The sequence below is a fragment of the Myotis myotis genome, unplaced genomic scaffold, assembly GCF_014108235.1.
Source record: "Myotis myotis isolate mMyoMyo1 unplaced genomic scaffold, mMyoMyo1.p scaffold_m19_p_17, whole genome shotgun sequence".
Taxonomy (NCBI): domain Eukaryota; kingdom Metazoa; phylum Chordata; class Mammalia; order Chiroptera; family Vespertilionidae; genus Myotis; species Myotis myotis.
The window spans coordinates 839004-865025 of record NW_023416321.1 but is presented as its reverse complement, the minus strand read 5'-3'; the positions used below and the strand labels follow the sequence as shown (position 1 = coordinate 865025).

At 62.4% G+C, this 26022-nt stretch overlaps 2 protein-coding genes across 3 annotated transcripts; one reads left to right on the top strand and one right to left on the bottom strand.

The window, feature by feature from the left end:
• Positions 1-382: 382 nt before the first annotated feature.
• On the top strand, positions 383-13408 carry GAA (glucosidase alpha, acid). Of its 2 annotated transcripts, XM_036341425.1 has the most exons (20): positions 383-510; positions 3106-3662; positions 4920-5065; positions 5406-5571; positions 5651-5747; positions 6193-6312; positions 6403-6521; positions 6644-6775; positions 7145-7255; positions 7431-7544; positions 7640-7724; positions 8175-8292; positions 8606-8739; positions 9326-9477; positions 9595-9743; positions 10536-10677; positions 11149-11298; positions 11648-11812; positions 12088-12240; positions 12613-13408. In XM_036341425.1, exons 2-20 carry the CDS (start codon positions 3138-3140, stop codon positions 12670-12672), a joined length of 2838 nt encoding a protein of 945 aa, XP_036197318.1. In that variant the 5' UTR covers positions 383-510; positions 3106-3137; the 3' UTR covers positions 12673-13408. The 2 variants fall into 2 exon arrangements, with proteins under 2 accessions (XP_036197318.1, XP_036197319.1); XM_036341426.1 differs by lacking the exon at positions 6193-6312.
• Positions 13409-15332: 1924 nt separating this feature from the next.
• On the bottom strand, positions 15333-22348 carry EIF4A3 (eukaryotic translation initiation factor 4A3). The gene is made up of 12 exons (XM_036340547.1): positions 22096-22348; positions 20312-20384; positions 19415-19481; positions 18984-19046; positions 18366-18498; positions 18148-18228; positions 17604-17745; positions 17045-17183; positions 16501-16616; positions 16010-16117; positions 15772-15899; positions 15333-15671 (listed from the first exon to the last, which is right to left on the bottom strand). Exons 1-12 carry the CDS (start codon positions 22262-22264, stop codon positions 15655-15657), a joined length of 1236 nt encoding a protein of 411 aa, XP_036196440.1. The 5' UTR covers positions 22265-22348; the 3' UTR covers positions 15333-15654.
• Positions 22349-26022: the final 3674 nt, after the last annotated feature.

Here is a 26022-nt window from a genome sequence, read left to right as displayed (position 1 = left end):
TCGTTGCAGGAAACGTCCTTGTCGAGCTAACGTGCTCACAGGAGTCGACTTTGCGGGTCATGACAATGTTTCCCTTTACGGAATAAGCTGCTGTTAACGGTGCTGCCCACGACTCGCTCTCTGCCAGTTCGGGGCTGAACAGCTGTGCCCTCTTTAGGCTCCAATGGCAGGAGGGTGCCCCCTGGAGCGGCCTGGCAAGCTCCCAGGCAGCCCGACAGCCGCTGGGGGGTGCTCACGGGTCACCCCGTCCTTGATCCCGAAAGACAAGGTCGCGGCATCGGAGCGTTGCAGGTGCGGGGGTGGAGGAGGGCCAAACACTACACCGGCGCGGCTCGCCCCTCCACCAGGGGGCGCAGGGCCAGAGGCGCGCACTCACCCAGGGCGCCTGCGCCGCGGCCGGTCACGTGATCTTCCTCCTCCCCGCCAGCACCTGACCTGGGGGCGCAGCTGCGGGCAGGCGCGCGTGCGCAGAGGCGTGCGGGGCCCGGAGCTGAGCGCGCGTGCGCGGAGGTGAGCGGGCGCCGCTAGCGGACAGGGGCCCCCGGCGGTTCCCTCGCAGCCCTTCGGCGAGAGGCTTGGCGGGTCGGGGCACTCCTGGCGCCCGGAAGCGGGAGGGATCCGTGGGTCGATTGACCGACCGGTCGTCAGTGATTTCCTATTGGAGGAGCTGGGCGCGCGGTGCCAGGGTCCGCGCGGCGGGGCGGCAGTGCCGCGGGGGCCCCGGAAACCGCGCTGCTCATTCAGGCCCGCCGTGCCCGGCCGGCCCTCCCATAGGAGGAAATTGAGGCGCAGGCGAACCCTGCTCCCCCTCCGGTGGCGGAGCTGGGCTCTGACCCCCGCCCGCTGCCCGGGAGCCTCCGGCCGGGCCCTGGAGCGCAGCGCCTCTGACCGCCTGGCCCCAGCGCTTCCATTGTCTCCAATGTCCCCCCTCCCCCCTGACACCTCCCCCCGCTTTCCCGGTCGGGGGATCTCTTCTCCGATGTGGAGTGCGAGCCGCGGGAGGGGTGTGGCCCCCCTGTGCGTGTGCTGGGCCCGCATCTCTGCAGCTTCTGCGCCTGGGTGGGCATTGCCCCAGAGCGCCCCCCGCGGACCCTGCTCCAAGCTCTCATTTCCTTCGTTTCTTTTCTTTCTTTTTTTTTTTTTTAAATACATTTCTATTGATTTCAGAGAGGAAGGGAGAGGGAGAGAGAGGTAGAAACATCAATGATGAGAGAGAATCACTGATCGGCTGCCTCCTGCAGGCCCCTCACCGGGGATGGAGCCTGCAATCGCGCCTGTGCCCTGACCGGGAATCGAACTGCGACCTCCTGGTTCTTAGGTCAACACTCAACCACTGCGCCGTGGGGGCTGGGGCTGAGTTCCCTGGTTCCTGAGTTTTCATCATCAGGAAGGGCCGGTCAGGTGTCTGGTAGGGTCAGGTGGAGCTGGGACACTTTGACAAAAATAAATGTTGAGTCTCTATTTCCCACTCCCAAACCCTGGTATTTTGGGAGTAACGAGTGTATTTTATATGCTAATGAGATGAGGGGCGGCTTGGAGCTGGTCCCCACTTCCATCCCCGACTCTGGGAGCCCAGAGGGAGTCGTCACCAGGGCCAGGGATCTAACCAGCCCTGCCCACCTAGTGACGTCCGGAACTCCTCGGCGTCTGGCGCGTCCAGGCTGGTGACCACATTTTGATGCCGGGCGGGTGGCTGGTTGGAGCGGGCGTGGAAGCTCCGTGCCCCTTCCCATGCCTCTCCACCGGCCGTTTTGGTTGTGTCCTTGATGAGTTAACGTAAAAACACGCAAACCTGTAAAGAATGTTTGTGCGTTCATCTGAGCCAAACTGTCGGCAGTTGCCGGGATTGGGATAGTGCTCGGGGAATGGCGGTTTCTCACCTATTTTTACACATTACAACCCAAGGAGGTGGTGTAGGTGGGCTACAGAAATCCATTGGTGATGGATTAGGGAGGCGGGAGAGAGCGAAGGGGGCGGGGAACCTCTGGGATTGGATAAGAAGTAAGATGATGGGCACATGCTTCTTTTACTCACTAGTATGTGGGTACAGGATAGTTAATACTTACCAATTAACATGATAACAGGAACAGTGAAGGAATTCATGGTCTCCCGTCCTGGTGCCTGGGGCATTTGGCTGTGCTCTGAGGGTCTGGAAAAAAGGAAGTTACAAGTTACCCTGACATTTTAAGGATGTGTTACCGTAGATGCTAAAAGACAGAAAGGTAGCCCTAGCCGGGTTGGCTCAGTGGATAGAGCGTCGGCCTGCGGACTCAAGGGTCCCAGGTTCGATTCCGGTCAAGAGCATGTACCTTGGTTTCGGGCACATCCCCAGTGGGAGATGTGCAGGAGGCAGCTGATCGATGTTTCTCTCTCATCGATGTTTCTAACTCTCTATCCCTCTCCCTTCCTCTCTGTAAGAAATCAATAAAAATAAAAAAAGATAGTAAGGTGAAGGTTGACCTTGTCAGGGAAGTTACCGGCCTAGGAGGTCACTACCCACCACAACTGCTTTTAGTTCAAGTTTGATTTCAGACCATCCCTGTGGTGACTTCAGGTCTCTGAGTTAGCAGGCCTCCCCTGCGCTTGTCAGGGTAGCACGTGGCCCCTTTTGTCCACAATGAGCAGGTCAGCAGGAGGGGACAGAGGGCAGGGGTACCCCCTACGGGCACCCCACTCCCATCCATTGGTCACAACTGAATACCCTTGGTGTTTATGCGGAAGCAGGCAGCCGTCTGCTGGTGGAACCTGCTGCTTCCACCTGACCCTCCGTCATGTGGGTCTTTTTTGTCATTAAATCCTTTCTGCAGACCTCAAGGCGGTTCACGGGTAACGGTTCACGGTTTTCGGCAGCCCCCCCCCCCCCACACACACACCATTTGGGACTTTTCTCTCCTTTCCCTTCCTCCCTGCCCCCCCCCCCCCCCATCTGTCTGCACTGCACCGGGCGAGCTCATCCATCCTCACCTGCCGCCTCCTCGGCTGACCTCACCTCCGCCCTGGCCCGGCCAGCCCGCCCGCACAAGTTCACGTCTGTGCAGGCTGCTTGGGGAGCCCCGAGGCCCCAGCTGCTCACTTCCCTGTTGAGCCTGGTTCCTCTCTTCACAGACCTCCCGGACGCATCCCCACGGCAGGAGGCCATGGGTGCCCAGTGGCCGCCCCGCGCCCGCCCCCTGCTGGGCACCTGCGCCCTCCTCTCCTTGGCCGCCGCCGCCCTCCTGGGGCACATCCTGCTCCACCAGTTGGCAGTGGCTCCCCGAGGGCTGTGTGGCTGCGCCCAGGCGCCCACGGAGACGTACCGAGCTTGCCAGCAGGGAGCCCACAGCCCGGGGCCCCAGTCCCGCCCGGGAGCAGCACCCACACAGTGCGACGTGCCTCCCAACAGCCGCTTCGACTGCGCCCCGGACAAGGCCATCACCCAGGGAGAGTGTGAGGCCCGGGGCTGCTGCTACGCGCCCGTGGGGCGGCCCAGGGGCTCCCGGATGGGGCCGCCCTGGTGCTTCTTCCCACCCAGCTACCCAAGCTACCGGCTGGAGAATCTGACCGCCACGGACACGGGCTACACGGCCAGCCTGACCCGCGCCGCCCCGACCTTCTTCCCCAAGGACATCCTCACCCTGCGTCTGGACGTGCTGCTGGAGACGGAGAGCCGGCTGCACTTCACGGTGGGCGGCAGGGCCGAGGCGGCCGCGTGGGGGCAGGGGCGGGACACGCTCCACTGGGGTCTGCTCGCCCCACAGATGTGTCCGGTGCCCCCGCTGAGTCCTGGTGTGAGCAGACAGTGCCCACCGCAGGGAGCGGTGGCCGCTAGGACAGTGACTAGAAGGTTCTAGACTGGCCGTGGAGAGTGCGGCTCAGGCGCGACCTGGGGAGGTTAGGCCTCCCCCAAAAGTGACATTTCATCGGGACCTGCGGTCAGCAGGCGGGACGGTGAGGGGCAGGAAGGGGCCATCGCAGGCGGTGGGTGGTGGGACCCCAGCCCCCACCTACCCCCCCCCTCCCCACCGAGGCAGGGCCTCTGTCTGCGGTTTCCCAGCCGCTGGGCACCGAGCGGGCCCTGTGAGCCCTGGTGGACGGACTGCACATGCAGGCGCCACGCCCAGAGCCTGACACCGTTCCAATGGGCCCGTGTTAGCTTCCCCGCCACCGCTTGCCGAGAGGGCGCTGTGCACCGGACAGGAGCCAGGGCCCGGAGTGCGTTTTCTCATTCACCCCGAGCCCGCTGTGCCCGGTGAGCCTGCTGTGCCCGGTGAGCCTGCTGTGTCAGGTGAGCCCGCTGTGCCAGCTGTGCCCGGTGAGCCCGCTGTGCCAGCTGTCCCACCTGTGCCCGGTGAGCCCGCTGTGCCAGCTGTCCCACCTGTGCCCGGTGAGCCTGCTGTGTCAGGTGAGCCAGCTGTGCCCGGTGAGCCCACTGTGCCTGCTGTGCCCGGTGAGCCAGCTGTGCCCGGTGAGCCCACTGTGCCTGCTGTGCCCGGTGAGCCTGCTGTGTCAGGTGAGCCCACTGTGCCAGCTGTGCCCGGTGAGCCTGCTGTGTCAGGTGAGCCCACTGTGCCAGCTGTGCCCGGTGAGCCTGCTGTGTCAGGTGAGCCCGCTGTGCCCGGTGAGCCCGCTGTGCCAGCTGTGCCCGGTGAGTCTGCTGTGCCAGGTGAGCCCACTGTGCCAGCTGTGCCCGGTGAGCCAGGTGGAATAGGGTTGCCAGAGTCAGCAAGTAAAGCAGGCTGCCTCGTGAGCCTGAACCCAAGCACCAAGGCACCCGTGCTGTCAGACAGGCTTACAGCGGGAGGCGCCCAAACGCCAGGCTCACGCCACGCGCGGCCATGCAGGGACTTGCACGGACCCCGCGCCCTGGAGGGTGCAGGACGGAGTGGGCGGGAACGGCTGCGGGCCCAGCACCGGCCTCACGGCGCCTCCGCTCTCTCCAGATCAAAGATCCCGCCAGCAGGCGCTACGAGGTGCCCTTGGAGACCCCCCGTGTCCGCGGCCGGGCGCCGTCCACGCTCTACAGCGTGGAGTTCTCCGAGGAGCCCTTTGGGGTGGTCGTGCGGCGGCAGCTGGACGGCCGGGTGCTGTGAGTGTCCGGACCCCGGGGGGAGGGCCAGGGAATTGGGGGCATGGCTCCTGCCCCTGCCCCTGCCCCCCTCCCCCTCGGGCCTCCTCGCGGGGCACTTGGGACCACACTCCCGGGTCAGGAAGGGTTTGGGGCGGCCTCCCCCCTGCACCTGCCTGCGCCACGGCCCGTAGGCAGCCTGCTCCTGGAGCCCGCCCAGGCGTGGGCACAGCCGGGCAGCCTCCCTTCCCCACGTGCTCCGGGCACTCCACGCTGTCGGGACCCCAGGGCTGGGAGTCTCGGGAGGGACCGTGGCGGGGAGCCTGGCCTCCGAGGTGGCGAGGCCGCGTGTCTCCCGCAGGCTGGACACGGCCGTGGCGCCCCTGTTCTTTGCCGACCAGTTCCTGCAGCTGTCCACCGCGCTGCCGTCCCCGCACGTCGCCGGCCTCGCCGAGCACCTGGGGCCCCTCCTGCTCAGCACCAACTGGACCAAGGTCACCCTCTGGAATCGCGACGTCGCGCCCACGGTAAAGGGGCGGCCTGGGTGGGGCCGGGACCGGGGCCTCCGGGGCGAGGGAGCTGAGCGCTGTGTCCTCTGCGTCCCAGCCCGACGTGAACCTGTACGGGTCCCACCCTTTCTACCTGGCGCTGGAGGACGGCGGGCTGGCCCACGGGGTCTTCCTGCTGAACAGCAACGCCATGGGTGAGCGAGCCCCCCGCCCCGCCCCGCCAGGTTTGGGTGCCCAGGCCAGGGCCTTCCCTGGGCGCAGCTGCGTAGATGGAGCATGGGGGCGAGGACCTGCCCGACAGGCTGGGGGGATGGGAGAGGGGCAGTGGACGGGGTCCGGCCGCCCTTGCTCCTCTAATGAGTCCAGTGTGTGGCCTCTCCAGCTCTGACCTCGGGTGGGAGCGGGGTGGGGGGGCAGAGACCAGAAACGGGAGTCCTGAGTCCCCCTCAGCATCTCCCCGTCCTGCTCCAGGGTCCTCAGCAGGTCCTCTGAGTCCCCTGTCCCCTAGCGGGCTGTTCCCAGGCTCCTGGGGGAGGACCCCCTTCTCCAGAGGTAGTTTGTCCCATCCATCCGTGAGGTGCCCAGGGCCCTGGGGGGCAGGCGGGCATGTGTCCCTGAGCCCCAGGGCTGCTCCCCCAGACGTGGTCCTGCAGCCCAGCCCAGCCCTCAGCTGGAGGTTGACAGGCGGGATCCTGGACGTGTACGTCTTCCTGGGCCCGGAGCCCAAGAGTGTGGTGCAGCAGTACCTGGAGGTCATAGGTGGGCCTGCTCCCGCTCCCGCTCCCCCCAGCTCCCCACCCTGCGCCCGCTCTCATGGCCGTTCACCCAGCCCCCTTGTCTGTGGCACAGGCCGCCCCTTCATGCCGCCATACTGGGCCCTGGGCTTCCATCTCTGCCGCTGGGGCTACCCGTCCACCGCCGTCACCCGCCAGGTGGTGGAGAACATGACGCGGGCCCACTTCCCCCTGGTGAGCGCTGGGAGGGTCCTGGGGCGGCGGGTGGGGCGGGAGGGTCCTTGGGGCACAGTGTGGCCGGGAGGCGCTGGCCCAGGACAGGACCCAGGCCCCCAGCCGCCGCTGCCCGGCTGCAGGACGTCCAGTGGAACGACCTGGACTACATGGACGCCCGGAGGGACTTCACGTTCAACAAGGACGGCTTCGGGGACTTCCCGGCCATGGTGCGTGAGCTGCACCAGGGCGGCCGGCGCTACGTGATGATCGTGGTGAGCCCCCCGCCCCCCCCCAAGCTGAGCCTCTGGGGAGAAGAGCCGCCCTGTGGCTAGAGGAGGGGGAGGGGAGGGGAGGGGCTGAGACCAAAGGCCCCACCAGGACACCGGAGAGATCCGTTGACATGAAGGGCTCATGGTGCAGCGTCTGTGAAGCCGGAGCCCTTAGGGCAGGAAGCCTGTGTCCAGGTGCCCGGTCGCCTGCTGGGCCCTGGGCTCCGCCTCGGCGGTGACGTGTGTGTCCACGCGTGCTCAGGCGTGAGCACCACCGCGGCTTCGCCCTGTGACGACGGGGCCTCATGCCCCCCTCCCCCCACTGGCGCCAAGATTCGCCTTTCCTTCTCTACCCGCTTCCCTCGCCCCCAGGATCCCGCCATCAGCAGCTCCGGGCCCGCGGGGAGCTACCGGCCCTATGACGAGGGGCTGCGGAGGGGGGTGTTCATCACCAATGAGACCGGGCAGCCCCTGATCGGGAAGGTAGAGCGGGGGCGGGGGGCGGGGTGAGAAGGGGGGGTCCCGGCGGTGGGACCAGAAGGTGCTGGGGAAGAGGGCGCTGTCCAGGGCACGGAGCGGGTGGGGTGGCCCCTGACCAGGAGGACACCTCGAGTCCTTCCTCGGGGACCCTGGCTTCCCCCCTCGGCCTCTCCTCCAGGTGTGGCCAGGGCCCACCGCCTTCCCCGACTTCACCAACCCCGAGGCCCTGGACTGGTGGCAGGACATGGTGGCTGAGTTCCACGCCCAGGTGCCCTTCGACGGCATGTGGATCGTGAGTGTGCCCCCTGCCCCCGGGTGTCCCTGAGCCTTGGGGACCGGCCCCACCCTCTGCCCTGGGCGGACGCCCACCTCCCGGGCCTCTTGCAGGACATGAACGAGCCGTCCAACTTCGTGAAGGGCTCCGTGGACGGCTGCCCCGAGAACGAGCTGGAGAACCCGCCCTACCTGCCTGGTGAGCTCCCACCTGCGCCCTGGCACCGGGCGGGCACTTGGTGGCTCAGATCGGGTCTCTGGCTTGGGAGACTCGAAGCTGTTATTTCTGTTACTCGGGGGTGCAGCCAGCCAGGAAAGGGGGGACCCAGGAGGTTCAGGTGTGGGAGACCCCCGCCACACAACGTGGACCCCAGCCCTGCAGCTGAGGCGAGACCCGGGAGGGTGGGCATCGTGGGCTCAGGAACACGGCAGAGACAGCCCAGAAACGGGTCAGGGCTGGAGCCTGTGAGTCTGGGCTCTGCCTAGGGCAGCCCGTGGTGTCCGCCTCGTTCCCGTCCTTGGAAAAGTGGAGACTGTGTGGGGACGTGCCCCAAGTTCCCAGGGTGTTCCTAGGGTGGGGTGCTCCCAGGGTGGGGTGCGCTAGCCCGCCAGGCAGAGTCCCCCCTAAGAAAGTGCCCCTCTCCCCCAGGGGTGGTGGGCGGGTCCCTCCGGGCAGCCACCATCTGTGCCTCCAGCCGCCAGTTTCTCTCGACGCACTACAACCTGCACAACCTGTACGGCCTGACCGAGGCCTTGGCCTCCCACAGGTGAGGGCCTGTGAGGGGCGGCCGGGGTGAGGGAGGGAGCCCGGGCCACCCAGGGGCCAAGCCCTGTCCCCCAGGCCCTGCCCAGTGCTTTGAGGATGGCGTGGGCGGGCCAGGCCCCTGGCTCCGGTGGGCCTGGCGGGACGCGGTCCTCCCTGTGACACGGGCATCTGCCAGGGGAGGCAGGTGGCTCGGGCAGAGCTGACTGCCCAGCACATGTTGGTGTGGCGCCCCCTCACGCCTCCCCCTCTGCCACTGCATGGCCGCACTGTGGGGGGCTGACCGTCCGCACAGCTCTGTCCCCTGCTCCGCCCAGGGCCCTGGTGAAGGTTCGGGGGACACGCCCCTTCGTCATCTCCCGCTCTACCTTCGCCGGCCACGGCCAATACGCCGGCCACTGGACAGGGGACGTGTGGAGCAGCTGGGAGCAGCTGTCCTCGTCGGTGCCGGGTGAGAGCCGTCGGGGTGTGGGCCCCTCGGGAGGAGTGGCCAGAGCTGGGAGCTGGGCCAGCACAGCTCAGGGGCACCTGCTGCAATGGCGGGGGCATCGCTGACTCATGCGGGGCGCGGGGCCCAATGAGTACCTGCTCACCTGTGCGGGTCCCCTCACCTGTGCGGGTGGGTCGCCTGCGGCCCTCCTCTTCCCCGGGTCCCATCCCCACTCCTTCCAGGAGCTGGTGGCCTGTGTCACTCTGGCCCGTGTCATCTCGTGGCTTTCCCCATATGTCTGTCTGCTAGGGCCCCAGCCATATGGGATCGGGGCCTCACGCCTCATTTTAACTTGACCGCCTCTGCCAAGACCCTATTTCCGAATAAGGTCCCATTTACAGGACTGGGGGTTCAGACTGGAATGTGATCTTTGTGGGGGACACCATTCCATGCTAACGGGCTAGTTTGCTGTGCCCACCCCTGCCCAGGTGTTAGGGAGCAGCCTGCAGGCAGGTAGATTGACCTTCTGCTGACCCCGATGAGGCAGGACTGACCAGGGGGTGCGGGAGGGGTGTGGCCTGAGGCCCTGCCTGACCCCCCCCTGCAGAAACCCTGCTCTTCAACCTGCTGGGGGTGCCCCTGGTGGGGGCCGACATCTGCGGCTTCCAGGGCAACACGTCAGAGGAGCTGTGCGTGCGCTGGACACAGCTGGGGGCCTTCTACCCCTTCATGCGGAACCACAATGACCTGCACAGCCTGGTAGGCGGGTGGCTCCGTCCCGGGACCCGACCCTGACCGGCAGCAAGCAGGCGCTGCCCGGCCGGGACCGCAGGTGGCCGAGTGGTAACCGGGCCCTCCGCCCTCTGCCCACCGCAGCCGCAGGAGCCGTACAGGTTCAGCGAGACGGCACAGCAGGCCATGCGGAAGGCTCTGGGCCTGCGCTACGCGCTGCTGCCCCACCTCTACACGCTCTTCCACGGCGCCCACACCCGTGGCGACACCGTGGCCCGGCCCCTCTTCCTGGAGTGAGTGCCCCGGGGCGGGGACGATGGCCCATGGGTGCCCAGTGGGAGGGAGCAACCACCAGCCCAGTGACCCCGGGGCAGCCCGTCCTGCCACAGCAGAGTGCCCGGAACCCAGCCAGAGCAGGTTTGCAGCTGAGTGAGCCGAGGCCCTCCCTCCCGGGGTCCCCCCTTCACCCCAGTTCCCGCCCCTTAGATGCCAGCTCAGGGCTGGGGGCAGTCGAAGTCCAGAGAAAGCCGGCACGAAGGCCCTGAGCAGGGACCAGGCCACCGGGGGAAAAGCGAGTTGAGAGACTGCCATGATCGCACCCGGCCAGGCTCAGGACCGGAAAGGACGTGGTCACATGGGAGGTGCCGTGCGTAGATGGTGCCTCCATCCGCAGCCTCAGGGTCCTCACGTGGCTAGGTCGTTAGTTGGCGGTTGGAAAATCCAGGTTCCCTTCCCCTCACCACAACATGAAGGTCAGGTGGGTCACCAGTTAGGGTAGAAAACGAGCAGCAGATGGGAGGGTTCCTGGAACGAGAGCGGCCTGGGGGTCAGACCAGCACTAAGAACAGACAGCGGGCAGGGCACCGTGCCAGAACAGGAGGCGGGGGCAGCGCCTGCGGGTCGCCTTGCCCAGGAGGAGGGTCCGTCCTTCCCGGTGTTGACCAGTGGGTCGGAGAGCGGCCCTGCCATCCCAGCCAAGTGCGGGCTCCTGGGCTCCCGCACGCGGGCTCCGGCTGCTTCCAGGCCTCCCTGCGGGGCTCGCGGCATGGACCTCAGGGCTCCAGGCTCCCGGCCTCTGCGCGCAGGTTCCCTGAGGACCCCCGCACCTGGCCGGTGGACCGCCAGCTCCTGTGGGGAGAGGCCTTGCTCATCACGCCGGTGCTCGAGGCTGGGAAGGTGGAAGTGACTGGCTACTTCCCCGCCGGCACGTGGTACGACCTGCAGATGGTGAGTCCCGGGTCCCTAACCCCGGAGAACTGGGAGACGAGAGGGTCCCTCCCTCCTGTCCTGTCAGCGTGGACTGTGTCTGCCCCCGAGGTCCTTGGGCCTCGCCTGTGCCCTCCCGGGCGTCATCCTGTGCAGTCCTTGCGGGAACCGATTTTCCAATGTGCAGACTGAGCCTGAGCTGAACCTTGCCCGGGTGCTGTGGCCCTTCCTGCTACAGGTCGAGCCAGGACCCCACTTCTTTTGCCCCCAACATCCTGCCCCTCCCGGTGCCCTCTGGCCTGCCTCACCCGGGCCCAGGATTCGGGCCTCTCCTGCCCTGTTACCACCAAGTGGCCGGGCCCCTGCCATGAGGTCACACCAGCTTGTCTCTGCCAGGCCCCCTGGGCCTCGCCGTGGAGTCCTCGGCTCCTGACCACGGCACGGGGCTTTGGCACTGCCCAGGACCCTCGGTGATGTGCCGTCCCCATCCAGGTGCCAGTAGAGGCCCTTGGCAGCCTCCCGCCTCCACCTGCGGCACCCCTCAAGCCTGCCATCCACAGCGAGGGCCAGTGGGTGACGCTGCCGGCCCCCCTGGACACCATCAACCTCCACCTCCGGGCTGGACACATCATCCCCCTGCAGGTACCAGGCCGGACACCGAGGCATCTGTCCGGGGCCACATGGCTTCTGTGCAGCTGGGGTCCGGCCCGGCCGCGGCAGCGATGCTCCTGAGGGTGGAGGAGGAGTGGGTCCAGGTGGGAGGCTCGGGAGACAGCCCACTAACTTGTGGCCGGGCCTGCGGACGGGTCAGCCAGTCTGCAAACATCTGTGGGCCTCTCCTGTCCTCGGGGGTCCGCCTCGGACAGGCTGGCCTCCATGAGGGTCTGGACCACTTGACGGCAGGCCGTCCTGCAGACCCTGGTCCCCACGCCGTGTCCTTCCCGCCTGGGTTGAAGGCTCTGCCAGGTGACATGTGCCACCCGGTCTGCAGGGCCCTGGCCTCACGACCACGGAGTCCCGCAAGCAGCCCATGGCGCTGGCCGTGGCCCTGACCTCGAGTGGGGAGGCCCGCGGGGAGCTCTTCTGGGATGACGGGGAGAGCCTGGGGGTGCTGGAGCGCGGGGCCTACACACAGCTCGTCTTCCTGGCCAGGAATGTGAGTCCTGCCCCCGCCGAGCAGGGGTGGAGTGTGGGGCCAGCCTGGGGTGAGGGGAGCCGGGTCTGGGTCCCGGGACGGTCACCCCGAGTGCAGGCTGTCAGCCCGCAGAAGAGAGGGCCCGAGTTCCAACATTGCCAGCTCGCCCAGGGCCTGTGCCGCCGGGCCAGGCTGGGCCGAGATCCCCCGCCGTCCCCGGGGCTGTGCAGAGGCCTGTCCTGGGGGCTCCCCGCTGCCGTCTGCTCACACCCCTTCTCTCTGTCCTGCTGGCCCAGAACACCGTCGTGAACGACCTGGTGCACGTGAGCAGCGAGGGGGCCGCCCTGCAGCTGAGGAGGGTGACCCTCCTGGGCGTGGCCTCCGCCCCCAAGCAGGTCCTTGCCAATGGGGTTCCTGTCTCCAACTTCACCTACAGCCCCGACACCCAGGCAAGAGCCCAAGACGGGCCAGGGGGCTGTCCCCCAGGACGGGTGAGGGTGGGGGTGGCCGGGCCCCTGGGGACACAGTGACCTCCAAGCTGGCCTCGGGACATGCTGTGTCGAAGCCGTGGATGCTTGGGCCTCACAAGGGGCGGGAGGAACTGGATCTTGGGGGAGAGGGGCAGGATCGGCCCCCGGCACCTTATCTTCCTTCTGCCTGTGTCTGCGCTGACGCGCCGTGTTAAAGAGCTTGATTGAGGCGGCCAGAGCTGAGAGCACTGTCCCCGCCAGCCCAGTCAGCCGCCACTCCTGCCTGCTGGGTGCTGGGCTCTCCCCTCTGCCTCCGTGGTTTGGCGGCCAATGGTTCTTTCTTGTTCCCAGACCCTGGACATCCCTGTCTCGCTGACGATGGGACAGCAGTTTCTCATCAGCTGGTCTTGACTGGGGCCAAGGGCACGTCAGGCCTCGAGTTCCCCGACTTCACCAACCCCTGGTGTTCACCCATGTCGCATAGCGCTGACCTCCCTCCAACACCCAGATCTGCTCACCTGTCTGCCTCCTGTGCTGGGCGCTGGGCCAGCGGCACCTGCAGCACAGTTTCCTGGTCCAGCTCCCACGTCGGGCCAGTGTCCTGGGGCTGCCTGGGTTTGGAACGTTTCACTGGAGCCTTGCTCTCCGCAGCCCGACATAGATGCGTGGAACATCGGCCACCCCCAGCTGCCGGCCCCGATGGCAGGGAAGCTGGCGTTTGGGGCCACGTGGTACCTGCGCCCCGAGTCACGCTCGGGCGGCTCTGCTGCTGCCCTGACAGGACGGAGCTGGGGGCCGCCTGCTGGGACCGCGGGAGACTGCCTGGGAAAGATTTTGTTTTAAGTGCAATTATCCGTAATAAAAGCGGAATCCGGCCAAGCCTCTGGGTGCCCCTGGCATCCAGGGCACAGAGGGTGTGCCCGGGGGCCATGACACGGAGACACGTAACAATGTCTTTGAGGAGTGAACATTTTTCATTGTGATGAGCACATCTTGCTTCTATTTCTTACCCCCTTTAATGAAGTCTTTGCTAAACCCAAAGTCCCCGTGACTTTTCTGTTTTCTCCTAGAGAAGTTTTGTAATTTTAAGTCTTACGTTTCCAGCGAGGTTTGATAGATGCAGTGAAGTAAAGGCTGGTCCAGGTTTTCTGGTTTTCTTTCTTGTATGACCAGCCCATTGTCTTGGCACCACTTGTTGAAAATATTACCCTTTCCCCATGGAACTGCCTCAGTACCTTTGTTGAAACCCATTCCCTGTGTGCCTGTGGTCTGTTTATTTCTGTCTCAGGGACCTACAGGCCTGTCCTCAGCCAGTCCACAGTGTCTTCAGTAATATTTTTTCCCCAGTGTTTTTCCCCCGGTATGTTTTTATGTTGATTTCAGAGGGAGAGAGATAGAAAGATCAGTGATGAGAATCATTGATCGGCTGCCTCCTGTACACCCCATGTTGGAGATGGAGCCCACAACCGGGGCATGTGCCTGGACTGGGAATTGAACTGTGACCTCCTGGTTCATGGGTCAACGCTCCACCACCGAGCCACGCCGGCGGGCTTTGGTGATATTTCTTGGTATCAGGCAGTGGGAGTCCTCCAATGCGTCCACTCTTCCAGCTGTTTTACTCTGCTGGCTTTGTATTTCCAGATGCAGTTCAGAAGCCACTTGTCAATTTTCACCAAAACAGGGTCTCTTGGTATTTTGAGTGGGGCCTTGTTGAATGGGTAGGTGAACTCAGGGAGAACCGCCATCCTCTATAATAAAGCGGTAATATGCAAATTGACCCTCACAAAATGGCTGCCTAAACCAGGCCGGCAGGGGGTTTGTGAGGGATGACCAAACTGAACAGCAGGCTGGGTGGGGCGACCAGGCCAGCAGCAGGGTGGGGGGAGCAGTTGGGGGCAGCCAGGCTGGCAGGCAGGTGAGCGATTAGGAGCCAGTGGTCCAGGATTGTGAGAGGGATCCCAGATTGGAGAGGGTGCAGGCTGGGCCGAGGGGACCCCCCCCCCCGACTCTTCTAGTCCTTTGGGGCAGTCTCTCACTTATTTGCATCTTTAGTTCCTCACAGCAATGTTTTGTGTGTTCAATGCAGACCTTGCAGCCCTGGGTATTCCCCACATCGGATGCTATTAAAGGGGGCTCTTTAAATATCCCTTTCCCATGGCGTTGCTTGCAAACAGCACAGATGATCTGGGGAGGCTGACCTTGCAGAACTCACCTTTCAATTATTCGTCAGGGGCTTGTAGATTCTGAGGCCCGCCCCCTCGGTGCCTCCTACCCGTCCCTCCCAGGTGGCCTCCAGTGGGAGGTTGAGGTCACTGAGCTCCCACCCCGACTGCACTGGCCCAACCTGTGCAGGTCAGTGTTTGCTTCCTGCTCCGAAGCTGCTAGGTGCACAGGTGTTGAGGGTTGTTGCATGGCTTTGATAAATTACCCTTCATCCTATGAAACCTCCCTGCCCTGGGGAACCCTTTACCGTGGACTCGGCCACTCCAGTGGTGGTCAGTGTGGCGCCGTGGTTTCTCCATTGGTTTTTTTAATTTTCAACTTATTTGTGCCTTTATACAGCGTGGGCAAAAGTAGGCTGGGTTGTGAGTACGTGAGACAACTTATTGTTGGGTGATGATTGCATTTTCCATCCTAACTGCAAGCCTCCTTTTGCCCGCCCTGGTCTTGCCTTCGCCTCTGCCTCACTGACTACACCTGGTCTCCACCCGCTTTATCGGGGCGACCCGGTTATTGGCACAGCCGCTCATAGTGACCCTTTTATTCTGAGGGCAACTGTAACATCTCTTTCCTGATTTTGGTAATTTGAGTCTTTTCTTGGTCAATTTCACTTAAAAATTGTCAACATTCTTGATCTTTTCAAAGAACCAACATTGGGTTTTGTTGATTTTCCTATTATTTCAGAGGAAATTCCTTTCATAAACTATAGTTTCAGAGGCTGGAGTTAGAATCACCAATGAACTTGGAAATTTAGACTCATCCATCCCACAGCACGGGGAGGGGGCTCAGCGAGCAGAGTGTGGGTACAGGAAGGTGTGGTAGCGCAGGACATAGAAATGAGAGTTCACGGGCAAAGTTTAAAATGTTTAATGAAAAAGACCAAAAGCAAAGCATTATTTACATGTAGGTAAGAAAAGAAGACAGAACCCAAGACTGAATCCTGGGCGGGTTTTGAGGTGCTACTATAGACTTGTTTTCCACTTTGTAAGAACTTAGTGTGCCTTCATACAGCCTTCTCCCCATGAGGTGCAGGTATTGCCACGCCCGGACAATGTGGTCAGAGGGGTCAAGGTTCCAGCACATGTGCATCATAACCACCTTAAGGAGAAACTGCTCTGGACAGTCCCGAGGGGACACAGAGCCGGCCAACGCGTCCCCAGCGCAGCAGATGCCTCAGATCAGATCGGCAACTGAAAGCAGGAAAACAGACAAAAGGAGACGCATTAACTGAGGCCCCAGCAGAGCCCCCTCGCAGCCCCCACACAGGATGGCGGATGGGCCCCCGCGCACCATTCATGGGCATCTCGTCGATCTGCGTGGAGTAGTACTGCTCGATGTCCCGCAGGATGCGGATGTCGTCGTTCTTCACAAAGTTGATGGCCACGCCCTTCCGGCCATACCGCCCCGACCGCCCAATTCTTGGGGAGAAGGAAGATTCCGTTGGTACACACAGCTAGGACCGTGTGCAGGCGCCCGGCGGCAGGGAGTGGGGGGTGGGGGGTGTTGAGGGACGGGGGCAGCGCCCTACCTGTGGATGTAGAGCTCCCGGTTGTTGGGCAGGTCATAGTTGATGATCAGGGACACCTGAGGGACGTCCAGGCCCCGGGCCCAGACGTCGGTGGAGATGAGCACCCGGCTGCGGCAAGAAGGGGACGCGAGGCCATTACTCAGTCATGAAGGCTCAAGACTGGATGCCAGTCACCCGCTCCCTGGTCCACGTGGGGCAGGGGCAGCTCCAGAAAGAGCCTTCTCAAGGCCCCTGGGTGAGCGTGGTGATGGGGCCACGTGTGGGGTCTGAGTACAAGTTCCACGTCTCACCGCACCAGTCACGGAACCACAGGCCGTGGCGATGCCAGCAGGGCCTTGCCTGGAAGACACTGTCCTTCCGCAAAGCTCTGGAGCAGCGGCCTCAGGCTGTGGAGGGGCTCGCTCCCACCGCCCCTCCTTCAGAGAAAGCTGCTGCCCACAGACCTGCATGCCCCACCCCGAGGCCGCCAGCCCCACCCCGAGCCCACTCACCTGGCGCCGGAGCGGAACTCCTTCATGATGGACTCCCGCTCCTTCTGCGGCATGTCCCCGTGCATCGACGACACCGTGAAGTTGGCTTCTCTCATTTTCTCCGTCAGCCAGTCAACCTACCAACCAAACGGCAGATGCTCTTTGAGCTCCCAAAGCAGAGATGGACTCGGGACTTAGCGCATCATCGCAGAGCCGTGAGCCACCCGTAGAGCAGGCGCGCTGAACCGCGGACTCCTCACTGGATGTGAGGGCAGTCACTTCCCAGCCAGTGGCACGAAAACCCTCTCCATCTGTTCACGTGGGAACATCCATCAGCTGAGCCACCTGACACCGACAGCGTGGGACTGGAATCGACACTGTGGTTCCACTGAGCACGCGCCCACAGCGGCTTCTGTGCTATAGGGCAGAGTGGGCAGCTGTCCCGGAGACCACGTGCCCACAAAGCCTAAAGCAGACTTCCGGCCTCCACACCCGCCCATCCCAGCTCCGCAGAGACCGAGCTTCGGTTGGCACCAGAAGGCCATGGGAGGGCGCAGCCACGCACCTTCCTCTTGGTGTTGCAGAAGATGACGGCTTGCGTGATGGTCAGCGTGTCGTAGAGGTCACACAGCGTGTCAAATTTCCACTCCTCTCTTTCCACCGCCACAAAAAACTGCTTGATGCCTTCCAGCGTCAACTCATCACTGGAGGAGAGACACGAACCCTATTACCTGCTCTTCCCACTGAGACGGGGGGGGGGGGGGGGGGGGGCAGCGCAGGCCAGGCCCCACCAGCCCTCCAGCCCGGTGGCTCGTCTGGGGGTGGGGCGGCCACACCTCCTAGGAGCCACCACTTCTCCCACCCGGGCCCAGCTCTGGATCAGAACCAGCAGTTACCACCACCCTGAACGGTTAGAACACCCCATTGTTCCACGGCACACGCTCATCTTTCGCTCAAGCCACCGGTAAACACCGGCAGCTAATTGTTAAGATTGGAATTGCTAGGTTAAGAGGGAATGCACGTGAAAAGCTGGCTTTTCAGAAAAGGCGATTAGGGTTCCGTGTTTGAACCCCAGTGCCGCCCACGTGCCCGTTCAGCACCGTGGAGAGGCAGGGCGTGCTCACCGCTTCACCAGGATGCGGATGGGGTCCGTCATGAACTTGTTGGTCATCTCCAGGATTTCATGGGGCAGCGTGGCGCTGATGAGCACCACCTGTGTGGCCGGGGGCAGGTACCTGTACACGTCGTAAATCTGCTCTTTGAAACCTGGAGGAACAAGACCACAGGAACCTGAGGCCGCACCCTGCGCACAGAGGTGAGGCCAAGGCTCACACTGAATTAGGTGCAGAACTGCGACTGTACAGCCTACGATTTCCGCCAAAATCCTCTCACAGCTCAGCTCATGGGCCTGTCACTGTGCTGACCCCGGACACACAGAAAACAACGCGTCTGGTCGGGACGACAGGCTGTGCCCTGCTGGCTGTGGTCAGCCTTATCAGCAGCGGCCACAAAACTACCAACTGGGTTTCCTGCCCCCGTGGTCCACGGGGCACAGCTATGCCCCACAGACACACTGCCCTACTGAGAGCACGTCACTGGTGCCCGTTTCCATCCCGCACCGTGAACATGCGCAATGACATGTAGGCAGAGAATCAGTCCTTCTGTTACCTTTATTCAACATCTCATCGGCTTCATCCAAAACCAACATCTTGATCGCACGTGTCCTCAGACTCCTGCGCCGGATCATATCTGAAAAACCAGACTCGGGAGGATGAGACCTCAGGCTACGAAGAAGGAACCGGCCACTCCACAGACCTCCCTTCGCTCCCTACAAGTGACCCCGCGCAGACAGGCAATGCGGAGAACGGAGCGCGGCCCTCGCTTACCGAAGACACGTCCCGGCGTGCCGGCCACGACGTGCTGCCCGTAGTCCAGCTTCCGGATGTCCTCCCCCACGTTGGTGCCGCCGATGCAGGCGTGGCACTGCACGTTCATGTAGTCGCCCAGCGCGAGCAGGCCCTGGCGGGAACACAGGTCATTCCCATCCACGTGGCATGACCCGCGTACTATTTACGCCACTGTTCACACCACAGAGAGAGCCCAGTTCTCCTCCCACTCTTTCCTCTACTCTTCCTACGAAAGCGTTCTAGAATAGAGACTGAAGTTAGTTTTAATGGTTTCCCACTACAAACACAGTACATGCTAATTACTCAAAAATCAGGACATATATGAAATTCATACTCTCATCCAGCCAGGAACAATCCTAGCACATTCCTGCACAGCCTTCCGTAGTGTTCACAATAAGCATGAAATAGCTGGCTTTTTGGTGCTGACTGCCAGGAACGACTGGAACCACACAAGCTACACTAAAATGACTTAACACAAACCACAATTCATATCACATGTGGTGATTTACGGCAAAACGATCAGGACTCAGGAGAAGCCTAAGGAACTAGAGACCGGATGACAAGACCTGCAGCACAACACCGGCCGGGGCGCCTCACCTTCTGGATCTGCACAGCCAGCTCTCTCGTGGGGGCCAAGATCAAAGCCTGGGTCTCACGGACCTGGTGAAGGAATTGTCGGGGACAGACGGTCAGTTTCTCAGGTGGACCCGCTAACTCGGGCTCAGACCTGTCCTGACTGATCTCGCATGAACCACCCATCTGACTTCTCACAGAGGTAAACACCACTTAATGTCTCTGAAACCACAAGCCCAGGGATCACAGGGGTCCCGGTGAGCAGTCTTGTTTACAGACGAGAACGTCCACTCGTTTAAAGAGTCCCCCGTCCAGACAAAAGGAACGTATGGCAGGGTGTCAGCTCAGGCTCTAGTGTGCAACTCGTTCTCTTTAAAAACCCGAGTCAGCACAGCAGAGAGGGACACTGCGCCACGGAGGGAAGGAGCACTCCCGGAGGACGGGCAGCCAGTCACCTGGATGTCCAGACACTGGAGGACGGAAATGCTGAAGGTGGCGGTCTTGCCTGTGCCAGACTGAGACCTAGGGGAGAAAACAGGGAAGCGGGGCTGGGAACCGTGGCCGCATGCCACTGTCCGTGCACAGAACCCACCACAGCCACGCTCCGAGGGGAGGGGGCACCGGGCAGCTTCTCCCAAGCAGACCACCACCACCTTAGTGGCAAGAGGTGGGATGCGGGCACAATGTCACTTTTAAGTCCCCGGTGAGAGGACAGTAGCTATGGATGGCATCAGGGCTGATGGAGCTGCAGAACCTACCCCAGCAGGAGGCATTCCCCTTTAAGTACGATCTGGATGGAAACTGTCCTCTAGTCATTTCTATTTTTGTAAATGAATCTTTAAAAATTTGGTAAATCAGTAGTAAAGCTATTTAAGCAGTATTATACACAAATCCACATGCCAACCGATAGGTAATAGAGCTGGCTAAAAAATGAAAGCTTTCTAAAACAGAACACAAGAATACAAACAGTAAAGCACCCCAGGCTACAGTCAAGGAACCAGTTGGTAACAAATATATAAAAACAGAACAATTGTGGCCCCAAAGCACTTAACACAGGGGCCCCTGGGGCTGCCAATTTCCCAGTGAAAACCCACACACACGTAACCACCTCCAACCTCACATGCTCACAGACTACTGTTGACCAGAACACTTACCAATAACATAGACGATCGTCAATGAACATTCTATAGTTAATACTATATTCTTACAATACAGCTGGAGAAAGGGAAATGTTATAAAGATTCATAATAGGAAATATGTTTACTATATTTATTGAAAAAAACATCCAAGTATAAGTGGACCCTCACGATCAAACCCGCACTGTTCCAGGGCCCCTGCAGCCGCAGACTTACTGTGCGATGACGTCTCTCCCTTTGATTATCTGCTTGATGGCGCGCTGCTGGATGGCGGACGGCTTTTCAAACCCTGGGGACAGAAACAGAAGGTAGCTGAGCTCGAGGCCAGCGTGTTTACAACCAGACACTGGAAGCTCCCCTCCTGGCCCCACCCGCCTCTGCCTGCCCAGACCCCCACCCAACAGCTGCTGAGCGACCAGCGGCGGCGGGTTTCTGTGCTGGCACAGGCCTATGAATAGGCAAACCCTGTGACGGAACATCCCGGAGGATGTATGGACCCAAAGGTTTCAGATAGGCACTCCTGGAGGGGGGGTGGGGAGGCTTGCTGTGTGCTCCGACTGTGTGTGTGTGACTATGACAATAACCCACGTTGCTTCCCCCCGTTGCTGGGGCAGCACTGCGGGGTGCCCTGCACGGTCCCACAGCTGTGACCCGCACCCCCTCTCTCTCGAACAACAGCCTAAATCACCGAGGGGCGGGGCTCCTCTGAAGGAGCACAAGCATTCGCCAAGCAAACAAACAAAACTTTACGTCCAAAGCTGTAATCGCTTTCGGCTCCCCTCTAACACAAAAGCAACTGCAGCAGCTGATCTAAACCCCTCCTGATGACCAAGCACACAGGTGGGAACGGGCAGTGATGTCCTGGGTGCCGAGAGGCAGGCGGCCTGCCATGGTTCTTTACCTCCCCTCCCCCCTCAACACCTCTGCTCCATCTAAACTGCTGCGGGCACCAAGGAGAGAGGCCCCAGCCGCAGGCCTTAGGGCAGACAATTCCCACCTGTATCCCCAACCCCAGCTCCAGCTTAGGCAGCCGCTTCCCAACATCACCAGGGGACGCTCACCACAACCAAGCCAGCACCCCACTGTGCCTCCTCCAAGCGCTCCTCCCCTGAGCTAATGGCAGCGCCTGGGCTGCTGCTACAACACCGAATCGCACAGGCCCCTTCCCTCTGCTCGCCCGCACCCACCAGTGCAACCTGGCAGCGCTGCCCTCTTCCTCCAGGACGCCCTCACCTCTCCCGGCGCTGAGCAAAGCCTCCCGACGCAGCCCCGCTTCCTCTCCTGCCTCTCCCCCTCCAGGTCCACAGCCAGCCAGCGGGACCGCCTCTGTGACTGCCAACGTCACCCCCAGCTCAAGCCCCTCCTTCCCACCACCGAGCCCTCCGCCGCCTCGCGCTGCCCCTGCCGCCCTCTCGGAGCTCATCCCCGGCGCCCGGGACAGGCTTCCTCCTGCTGCTGGAACGCACCTGCTGCTGCCAGCGCCCGGCGTCCCCACCGTCCTCTCCTAACGGGCCCCCTAATCCAGAGCCCAGCTCGAATGCCACCTCCTCCTGGGAGCCCGCTTGTCTATTTGCTCCAGCTACCCCGCTCCGCTTCCTCGCAGCCATTACCACTGGGCACCTCCTCCCAAAGGCAACTCAGCTCTCCGGGCCCGAGCCCGCCTGGCTCACTGCTCCGCCCCCGGTGCCCGAGGCAGCGCGGGAGCCTCACACCGGGAGATGCGGGGCAGTTAGCAGCTGAATGAGCGCCCGGAAGACTGTGCAGCCCCCGAGAGACCGGCACGCAGCTCTGCACCGAGGACAACACGCCGCAACCTCGGTCGCGGAGTGATGACGGTGGCTGGGGGCGGGGGACCCTCAGCTGCCTCGGCTCGGAGCCCCGGGGGGCAGGGGGAGAGCGGGGAGGGGACCCTGCCGGGCCGGGGACTCCCAGCCTACGCGCCCGGCCTGCCCTCGCCCGCCCGGCTCGCAAACCCTGGCGCCCGGCCCGCGCCCACCGACCGTAGGCGTAGATGCCGCGCAGCAGGTCCTCCCGCAGGCCCATGGTGTCGAACGTGGGCGTCACGTCCACTTCCTCGCTGGTCTCGAACTCCACTTTGGTCATGTCCTCCTCTTTGAGCAGCCGCTTCCGCGCCGACCCCGAGTTCGCCATCGTGGCGGTGGCCGCCATGATCCCGCGTCGGCTGATAGAGGAGCGCGCGCGCCCCGGCGGAGAAAAGCGGAAGCACGACCCCGCGCAGCCGCCGCCGACAGGAACTGACGTCACTGCGCGTGCGCGAGTGCGTCAAAGCCGCGCCTCGGAAGGGAAAGAGGGGCGCTGCGGCTCTGTGAGATAGGAGCTCTCGCAGGATCTCGCGAGGGGCGGGGCCTCGCTCATTGCCTATAAAAACGGCGGAGGCGCCGGAGCGCGTCGGGAGCGGGAGTTTTGTGCTGAGGCGAGTTTCCCTTTTTTTTTTTTTAAAAATATATTTTATTGATTTTTTACAGAGAGGAGGGGGGAGGGATAGAGAGTTAGAAACATCGATGAGAGAAACATCGACCAGCAGCCTCCTGCACACTCCCTACTGGGATGTGCCCACAACCCAGGTACACGCCCCTGACCGGAATCGAACCGGGACCCTTCAGTCCGCAGGCCGACGCTCTACCCACTGAGCCAAACCGGTCAGGGCGATTCCCGCTTCTTCACGCTCCGCCGGCCTCGCCAGGGCGTCCTCCTCGGATGTGAGGGACGAGGCGCGGGCCGGGTCGGGGGCGCCGGGCGCGGCCTGGGAGACGCGTTTTCACTGGTGCCCGGCGGGAACCCTCGCTGCACAGCGTCCGCCTTTGAGAACCTGGACCCGGCGCTGGTGGGGCGGCCCGTGTTCGCTAAAGCCCGTGGGAAAGCCCCGCTCGGGGTCGAGTGTGGAGACGGCCTCGCCTGGGGCCGCGCACCCGGCTCCGCCGCCGCCCTCCGCCCTCCGCCCCCCGCCCGGGACCGGGAGCTGGATGCGCCCCCGTCGGCCCGAAGCTCGCTCTTCCCCCGGCGGGAGGCGCGGCCCGCCCCGCGGAGAAGGGACCCAGAGGCATGGCTTCCTGCCGCCCCGCCCCGCGCCCAGCGGTGCCCCCGCGCCCTGAGCTGCCTGAGAAACTAGACAACGGAGAGGCGCGCTCACGGCGTCCACGGGCGCCCACGCCCGCCGACCAGAGCTCCGCTCCGCTGCCCCTCGCCCGTTCGGAGTTCGCGTGAGGCCGAGCCGCGTGGTAAACGCCGCCAACTTTCCCGCCGGCAGGAAGCGTGAGGAGCCAGCACCCCGAGGGCCGCCCCCGCGGACTGTCTGTTGGGGTGGCCCCAGCACCCACCCGTGAACAGCTTATGACGACAGGCATGCACCCGGCGAAGACCACCCAGGGCGCAGCGGGCCCCGGGCGCCTGACGGGGCCCAGCCGGGGGCCCAGGAGAGGCCGCTTGCAACCAAGAGCTGGTCAGGCTCCCCCCAGACAACCGACCCCAGTGCCCGGCACCCCGCAGGTCAGGCCCGGGAGAGGCCGCTTGCCACCGGGAGCTGGTCAGGCTCCCCCCAGATGGGGACAACAGACAACGGGCGTCCCTGTTACAGAACGCCCCAACGCTCTATTCAACTTAGGTTTTGTTTTGTGTTTTTTAAAAAATGTATTTCCTATTGATTTCAGAGAGAGAGAGAGAGAGAGAGAGAGAGAGAATCATCGATGGGCCGCCTCCTGCACGCCCCACACGGGATCGAGTGCCCTTGACGGGAATCGAACCCGGGACCCTCCAGTCCGCAGGCCCACGCTCCATCCACTGAGCCAAACCAGCTAGGGCTCAACTTCGGTTTTAAGTGAGACGATGGGGATTGCTGAGGCTGCGGCTGGGACTCGAAACAGGAAAATTCCTGGCAAAGCTGCAAATAAGAGTCCAGGCGGCAAGCTGGATCCCCCTCCCCACACACACACCGCCCGTTTGTGTCCCACCAGAGTTGCCAGATTATGTAACCAGACAATCAAGGGGACCGTGCTGCCTGTCACTACTTGAGCCAATTAAGCAGGGACGGGGGGAATCACATAAGAACATCTATTCCAGTCCTGCCGGCAGCATGGAGAGCAGCAGGGCATCCACAAACAGCTGCTCTGCCCCCACCATAGCCTCCTGCTTACACTGGGTAGAAGGACAGAGATTACATGGGAAGCAGCCAAAGGGGCAGTTGATAGGTAATGGGGGCTGGAGATTTGCAAAGGCCTGTGGATATGCAAAGGGCTGGGAGTCTTGAAAGGGCTAGTGATTCTGGTTCCTGCAAGAAGGTTGCTAATCCTTCCAGGATAATAGGCAGCTCCCTGAGGGGGAGGATGGGCTGCGTCTCCAGGTGAGCTCCCAGGTCCCACGTGCAACTCCCAGCAGGTGAGCATGCGCCTGCCTTCATCAACAAAATCATGGTTAACAGAGCATGACCCACATTTCTTGTAGTTGGTCCCCAATATTCTATTTCTGCCCCTCTCAGTTCACCCACTAAACCAGGCACTAGTGCAGTGGGTCCTAACAGGTGCACACCAGCAAGTCCATGAGGGCTTAGTTCTGACACTCACCCTGCTGGCAGCATATGCCCCAGCTGGCGTGGCTCAGTGGTGGAGCCACAGTTTGATGCTTGGTCAGAGCACATGCCTGGGTTTGGGGCTCCATCCCCAGTAGGGGGCGTGCAGAAGGCAGACAATCGGTGTTTCTATCCCTCTTCCTTTCTAAAAAGCAAAAAAAAACCATACTTTAAAAAAATACGTGCAACCCTGACAAGAGAATTGGCCTGATAATAAGCACGCCACGCAAGGGCGCAGGTGCTAATCGCGTGGTCAGTATTTGCAAAGATGAATCCCTTTCTTAGATGTTCAGTGACATAGAACGATGAGGTCTCAGGTCTTCGCCCTCCACAGGCGTCTCCTGGGAGGGAGGTTGCACACACTGTTTTGTAAGCCGTGCGCCGGGGCTGAGGAGTAAAACACGGACCTCAAAGACAGTACAGTGGGGCCTTGACTTACGAGTTTAATTCGTTCCGAGACGGAGGTCGTTAAGGAGCTCGTTAACTCAAATTACTCTATCAATGCAAAAAATCAGCCGAGAGACAGCAGGTATCTCAAAAACCTCGTTAGTCAGGACACTCGTAAGTCAAGGCCCCACTGTATAAGAAAAGAACATGACATCTCAGTGATTTTCATACTGGTTTTATGGTGAAAGCCAGGTGGCCTGGATGTCCTGGGGAGGAGAGGGCAGGCCGCTGTCCAGGAGCTCCCGGAGCTGAGGCCAGAGCCATGGGAAGGCAGGACCGGCCGGCGGCCACACCCTCCAGCCCTGCCTCTTCCTCGGGGCCCGTGCTGGACTCGGGGTTAGACCAGGGGTGGGAATGCTATTTGGTCTGCTCCTGCCACGGCCTTAGGGGTGAGTTCATGAAGTATTTGACCAAACACAGCAGGCTGATACTTAAGTTGGTGATTTGTATGGCCTGAGAATGACGTTAGAAACAGCCAAACAGCTGTGGCGGGAGAAAGGTTCCCACCCCTGGTGTGGACGGTCAGGGTGGCTCGTCTTGTCCTGGGCAGCCGGAGGCTTGGGTGCGGGGCTCCTGGGCTGGCCTGGGTTCCCGTGCGTCCTCACTGCATACCTTGATGTCCTGGGTCAGAGGGGCTGTCCCCAAAGAGAGCTTTCCTGCCGGAAACCCCACACATTACCTGGTTCTCAATGACAGACACTTCCTTTCCAGGTGCGACTGTCTCCCACCCACTCGCCTGGCGGGGCACCCCATGAAGCCCCGAGCCCGGCCTGACCCTGTCCGACTGGCATCCGGCATCCGGGCACCAGACGTGCATGGAGCATCTCCGGTGCTGGATTGGGCAGCGGGCAGGAGGAGCACAGGGCCGCCCTCCCAGGGCCGTGTTCCAGAAAAGGGC

Bases quoted from the DNA above. Each gene is read 5' to 3' on its own strand.
- GAA (XM_036341425.1), top strand. From the start codon at position 3,138: ATGGGTGCCCAGTGGCCGCCCCGCGCCCGCCCCCTGCTGGGCACCTGC. The intron at 8,740-9,325 runs GTGAGAGCCGTC...CCCCCCCTGCAG, and splicing joins GCTGTCCTCGTCGGTGCCGG to AAACCCTGCTCTTCAACCTG. The intron at 9,744-10,535 runs GTGAGTGCCCCG...CTCTGCGCGCAG, and splicing joins GCCCGGCCCCTCTTCCTGGA to GTTCCCTGAGGACCCCCGCA.
- EIF4A3 (XM_036340547.1), bottom strand. From the start codon at position 22,264: ATGGCGGCCACCGCCACGATGGCGAACTCGGGGTCGGCGCGGAAGCGG. The intron at 19,482-20,311 runs GTAAGTCTGCGG...TTTCTCCCCTAG, and splicing joins GGGAGAGACGTCATCGCACA to GTCTCAGTCTGGCACAGGCA. The intron at 19,047-19,414 runs GTGACTGGCTGC...TTCCTTCACCAG, and splicing joins TCCAGTGTCTGGACATCCAG to GTCCGTGAGACCCAGGCTTT.